The sequence below is a fragment of the Pleurodeles waltl genome, chromosome 8, assembly GCF_031143425.1.
Source record: "Pleurodeles waltl isolate 20211129_DDA chromosome 8, aPleWal1.hap1.20221129, whole genome shotgun sequence".
NCBI classification, from domain to species: domain Eukaryota; kingdom Metazoa; phylum Chordata; class Amphibia; order Caudata; family Salamandridae; genus Pleurodeles; species Pleurodeles waltl.
In genome coordinates this window covers 1,490,211,254-1,490,217,874 of record NC_090447.1, presented here as the reverse complement: position 1 = coordinate 1,490,217,874, position 6,621 = coordinate 1,490,211,254, and the positions used below count along the sequence as shown (strand labels likewise).

General features: G+C 46.2%; 1 protein-coding gene across 1 annotated transcript; it reads left to right on the top strand.

The window, feature by feature from the left end:
- The first annotated feature begins 892 nt into the window (after positions 1-892).
- LOC138249266 (myb-related transcription factor, partner of profilin-like) lies at positions 893-2,197 on the top strand. Its single transcript, XM_069203234.1, has 2 exons — positions 893-1,587; positions 1,896-2,197. The coding sequence occupies exons 1-2, from the start codon at positions 1,035-1,037 to the stop codon at positions 2,090-2,092; spliced, it is 750 nt and encodes a 249-aa protein (XP_069059335.1). The 5' UTR covers positions 893-1,034; the 3' UTR covers positions 2,093-2,197.
- The last annotated feature ends 4,424 nt before the right edge of the window (positions 2,198-6,621 follow it).

Here is a 6,621-nt window from a genome sequence, read left to right as displayed (position 1 = left end):
CTTACTGATAACAGACAGGTCTCTGCAAACGGAGCATTAACCCGCTGGGCTGTTTCACGGAGGTCAGCGACTGAAAAAATGTCGCACTTCCCAACTTGTTAGAGCATAGAGGACAACAAGTACTGTTCACTACTGTCTCCGTTAATTGATATATATATTTTTAATAACTAATATTTTATTGATTTTCAGAAACCCAGGAGAACATTTGCACAGGACAAACATTGCTGCATCTGTCACCCAGCAAGTACCCAACTTCACCCCGCAATATGTCGTAATAGTCCCACCACTTGCCCCAAACCTTTCGTTGTCCCTTGCTGCGTACATTGGTGCCTCCTGTTTGGCATGTCGGCGGCTTCACCCCAAACCAATGCCTTGCAATGTCCCTCTTAGCCAGCGGTGTCGCTGTTCCGGCCAGGAGGCACTCTTATCTTGACCTCTACCCCCAAATTCCCCAGGGTCCCCAGTACAGCTACCCGAGGAGATCAAAGCCAGACTGACTGTATCGGGCATCAGGCGTTGCCCAGTGAGGCTGGAAGTGTTGAGGGGGGGGTTGTTATTGGGGAACCAGTATTTCAGCAGCGCAGCAGTTTTCAAACCACTGCAGAGTTTCTTGTATATCCAACAGTTTTCAGGTAACAATGAAAGTAGAAAGATGTATCTGGTGATTAATGTAGCCGCAGAAGGGAGATCGGAGTTTTGTCTAGTGGCAGTTTTAACTCATCTAAGGCAGCCCTGAGGTTAATGTGCCTGATGGAAAGAACTTGTACTATGAAGACCACAGAACAGTATTTTATGTGCATAGCTCAGTGGGATGCTGCTTTAGGCACTAAGGGCCAGAAGTATCGAGCTCCAGGTTTACATATCTTAAATAGCGAATTTTAAGAAATTGCTATTTTAGAAATGCAAAATGGTATGTATCAAAATTGCGAGTTGGTAATTGTGATTTCTTAAAATTTAGCAAATACCGAATTGCAAATCAATAGCAATTTGGTAATTGAAAATCTCAAACTGCGAACACGGCAAACCGGAACAGGATGATGACATCACAACCAGGAAGTGAGTCAGCCCATGCTGTTTCCAGGAGCCACACCCACAGGAGCAGGCAGGGAGACGCAGCCCGGCACCATGGAGGCAGCTTTGTGAGCCTGCCAGGACCAAACTGCAACATGGCCAATGATGGGGAGGTGAAGGACAAGGGAGACAGGAAGCGCAAGCTCAAATTCAGTGAGCAGGAACTGGAGGTGCTCACTGAGGAGGTTGTCAGGAACCATGACAAGCTGTTTGGGAAGAACTCACTCCAGGTCCCTGAAAGTGAGAAAAGGAAACTGTGGTTGGAAATTCAGACCAAAATATGCACAGTGGGTGTTGCGCAGCGCTCTGTGGAGGAGATACGCAAGAGATGGTATGAGCTGCGTTCCCGTGCCAAAGAAAGGGTGGCCAGCAGGCTACAGGAGGCAAGGAGCACCGGAGGAGGGCCACCCACCCAGACACCGTCCACACCAATGGAAGACATGGTGGAGTCCACACTGCTTCCAGAAGCTGTCAGTGGTGTCACTGACATTGACACCTCAGGGACACCCAGCAAAGGTAAGGCCAGTAATGATGTGTATCCCTATATGTGCATGTACAAATGCCCCCTAGGAAAGAGGTGTTACTTAGATGCATTGTGATTAGTAGTCCATGCCACATCTTACGTACAACGCAACTATGCCTTATGGGAGTGGTAGTCCACAACCCTAAGGTCAAAATACCACATTCAAAGGAAGTTGGTGTTCAGCCACATAGAGAAACAACACACATAAGTCACAGTGATACGATGTCAGAGTACAATATTTACTATTGTGCAACTTCTTGTGATGTATACATTAATGACATGCTGCACATTGTCGTTGCAGGTGTCCCGGGCCCTGCTGCAGCAGAAGGTGGAAATGTGGGGGATGTTGAAACACAGCCACGGTCCGACTCCAATACAAGTGAGTCTTTCAGTATTGCACCAACTAGACGCAGGACAAGGGTGTTACGTCTCCCAGAGTACAACCTGGACTCAGATGAGATGCCGGATGAAGTCCCCACACCACCCCCAGAAGGCTAGATCCGCAGGAACACAGCACTCCCTACCCCAACGGCAGACAGTGCACAGTGGGAAGGAGAGGGCCCATCAATCTTTGGCAGCCTTGAAGCTTCCATGATGAAAGTGCAGTGCCTGCAATGCAAACACCTCCAAACACATGAGGTCAATGCACAGACACTTGGTGTCAATTAATCAGAACATGGGCGCAATGAACAAGCAGTTGGAGTATTTGAATGAGGGACAGAACACAGCAGCTGAAAACACAAAGGAGTTGACAAATGCCATTAGGGACTTCTGCACTGAGATTCAGCAGGAGCGTGTCAGCCACCGTAGGCGCCATCACCAGTTTATGGAAAGGTTTGATGGGTTCTGCAGGTCAGTCAACTGGCTTGCTAGCTCAACTAGCATGCTGTGGGCATACAGGTGGAGAATGCACACTGCAGTCGGGACGTTGCACAGGGATTGTTGCAAATAACCAATGTCCTGGATGGAATGTAGACGGCACGCAGTGCTACAAACAGCAAACTTGGTAGTGGGGATAGTGAGGAGTTCTCTAGCCTCAGCAGTCTTACAGCCCCTGTGATGGATCCTAGGCGTCACAGTACCAGACACAGTACTGCCTGTGAACCCGCTACAAGAGGTGCGAGTGAGGCCACGGAGCACTCAAGTGGAGTGTGTGGACATAGGAAGTAACGTTAAGGCCTACAGGGGAATACCATAACATGTAGCTGTACAGTTATACTGTGATGCCAATAATGTGATGCTGTTATTTGCACATGGTAGCCTATGGTTCATGGCTATGTCCTATTGACACATACATTACCTGAAGTGAAGGTAATAAAGTTGCTAACTAAAAAAATACATAATATTGAAGTGGTGTTGTCATTACTTACATCAGAAATGGTTGTGCGTGATGTCAACACGTCTTTGCCGGCCCTCTGCTGCAGTGGTCCTGTCTACTGGGTGATGGGGTGGTACGGGATCACCATCTTCATCTGAGTCTGGCTCCATTGGTTCAACTGTTATGCCCCTCCTCGTTGCAATGTTTTGCAACATTGCACATACGGCCACAATTTTACATGTCGTCTCTGGGCTGTACTGTAGTGCCCCTCCACTCTTATGGACGGACCTGAAGCGGTCCTTCAGGAGACCGAAAGTCACTAAGTAACTTGGCACCCAACCTTCACCAAGTGAGGGTTAGACATATCAGTGACTTATAAGTTACTTATGTGCAGTGGTAAATGGCTGTGAAACAACGTGGATGTTATTTCACTCAGGCTGCAGTGGCAGTCCTGTGTAAGAATTGTCTGAGCTCCCTATGGGTGGCAAAATAAATGCTGCAGCCCATAGGGATCTCCTGGAACCCCAATACCCTGGGTACCTCAGTACCATATACAAGGGAATTATAAGGGTGTTCCAGTGTGCCAATGAGAATTGGTAAAATTAGTCACTAGCCTGTAGTGACAAATTTAAAAGCAAAGAGAGCATAAACACTGAGGTTCTGGTTAGCAGAGCCTCAGTGATACAGTTAGGCACCACACAGGGAACACATACAGGGCATACATTATGAGCACTGGGGTCCTGGCTAGCAGGATCCCAGTGAAACAAGGGCAAAAACAAACATACATACAGTGAAAATGGGGGTAACATGCCATGCAAGGTGGTACTTTCCTACAATTCCCAATCTGGCCCTGGAGGGAATGGGTCAATCATTCTGGCATGGATTCTTGATAAGGTGTGTAGAATGTTACCCCGTTATTCCACAAAAATGGGGCATCGCCAGATCACATGAACAAAATTCCCCCGTCCCTGGGAGCACAGAGGTCAGGCGTTCCGATGTGAGGTAGGTGACATAAAGGTATATGAGCTGGTTAATCCAGGGTCATGAGGAGACGGCCAGTAACACTGGGGCTATGTGGGCATCTCACCAATCACTGTCATCCAATGGGCCCACCCAGGTCATCCATTTAGCTCTAATGGTCCCAAATTGATCTGGGGAATGAATCACTAGACATTTATAAATTAGGGATTTACCACCCTTCAATGGGTCCCTAAGAACGCTGGCTTCCAACAGGCTGAACTCCGGCACCATGGCTAATATGTCAGCGTACTGTGTGACTGCATGTCATAGTTGCTACTACTAGTAAATCTGGGACTTGGGAAGTGTGACGTCTGTATCTCTTCGAAGGTCTGTATTTGCACGCGTCTCCAGATGTTTCCTACTTTCGAAATACCGACCAAGTCCCATCTGCCAAATCCTTCCAGTTTTGGTTTGTTTCAGCCAATTCCCTGCCACAATGGGGTCTCCTGTGTGACCCTCCGGTCTTACCCGGTCCAGCGAAGTGTGGACCACCATACCAAGAATACAGCGCTTGTAACCTCAGGCAGCATCAGAGAGACCGGAGCACCGTACAACATGCCTATGATTGCTTCATAGCCCACAAGGTCCACTTCTAAGAGAAAGGCCAAATCCGAGCCTCCCTCACCTGGCCAGTCGCTGACCACCGAAATCTGAGAAGCTTAATAATATACATTTGGATAACATATAATATAATATTTAAATGTGTTGTGAAAGGTGGTTGGGCATTAGGGTGTTGTCGAATAATGAACAATAGAAAATAAGACACAATTGGCTTTGCAAATAATGTAGTTCAATACAGGTGAAAGAAGTTAAAGGTTGAGGTAGGTCATACAGTTTGATGGATCTTTTACACTAGAGCTTGGGGAATGGTTGTGAATGAAAGAATTGACTCATATACGTAGTAAGGTATTGATAGGTGTGGCCAGAAGCATCTTTTCTACAAAGGTAACCTTTGGTTAAAGCGATGCAATCGAGCACTGGCACCTAAAATGGGCTTAAAAAAGACCTTCAAAGTGAGTTTTACATGAACAAACATTGTTCCACTTTGCTTGGTCACTCTTCCAAACCTTCCTAAATGGCAAAATTATGTATTCAAGTTCCAAGCCCCACCCTTCCTAATTAAAACCCTCTTGGGCCCAAGAGTTCCCCAGCCTCATTCTTGCAGAACAGTCCTCCTAAGGGTAACCTCCCTGCCTTCCTATCTCCCCACAAATCTTTCTTTCCAAAACTGTCCTGTCCTTCTTTACTATCTGTCATTGTGACCTATCAGTTCTTCAGAGCCCAACATGTCAGTGGCCTTAAGATCAAACTATCTGGACAAGAAACGAAGCAAGGCTATCCGGGGTCTACTGGTCCTTTTTTTGATCTACCAGTAATTTAGAGAACACCATTCTAATAGCCTTCAGACCCTACCGGTGATCCTGCCCAAACTGGAAACAAGGCTTCAACATCCATGGCCTGCAGGTCCTCTTTTCGGATCTAGTGATATTTCTGAGCCTAAGGAATCATTGGCCTTGATGTCCACCTGGTTAGCCTTTTCTTACAAGAAATAAAGCTTTGACATCCAGGACCTACCGTTCCTTCTTTTTGGATTTACTGGCATGTCTGAGCCTTCCATCTCAATGGCCTTGATGTCCGCCTGGCTAGCGTGATCACAAAATAAATAACGTTTGAGCATCCATGGCCACCTTTATCTCGGATCTCCTGGTGTTTATCTCGGATCTCCTGGTGCTTCCGAGCCTATCAATTCAATGACCTTGACATCCACCTGGCTAGCTTGTTCATAAAGTAACCAAGACTTTGGCATCCAAGGCCACTCTGTCCCTCTTTTCACATCAATCAGTACTTCCGAGCCTACTGTCTCACTAGCCTTGACGTCCACCCGGCTTGCCAATTCACAAGGAAACATGGCTTCAGTATCTAGGACCTGACAGTCCTTTTTTCAGATCTAATGGTATTTCTCAGCCTAGTATCTTAACAGCTTTGAGGGCTCCCTGCTAACCTGCCCACACTGAAAACAGGACTTTACCATCATGAGCCTACTGGTCCTTCTTTCACTAGATTTGAAAAGTCTCAAGAACCTCCCTGTCTAAACTTAAAACTAAATTCCTAAAACTAACCCTTCCTAGGTAACCTGCCTGGCTGATCAGCCCCACTTATGACATGCTGTGGTATTGTGAGAGGCTGGAATGTTACAATGTCACGTGGGGATGTGTGGAATGACAAGGAAGAGTCAAAATTAGGATACTGGGATTATGCAGGGAAGGAGGACCAGATTATGCAGCAGCGTTAACTAAATGATGCTACATGGAAAGGCAAACCATGCCACATATTATGCAATGAAATGTAAATTATGCAACAAATTCTGCCCTATTATCTACCTATTTTGACATTTTGACACACATTATACAAATGGTCTCTTGAAGCACTACAAATTGCAAAGGTCTGAAGAAGATTGATTGCCAGATCATAAATAGTTGTGTCATGTGTGGATGCTGGAGGCTCATGACTGCAGTTTTACTAGCATTGCCCTTTCCATCTCCGAGAGAAAAGTACATAGTGTCAAACATATAGGGCCTGATTACGAGTTGAGGTGTTATATATCGCCCTGATAAATAATGATACCATGGGTTTTATTTTTCGATGCAATAAATATCACCTATTATGAGTATAAGGGGGATTTACATGC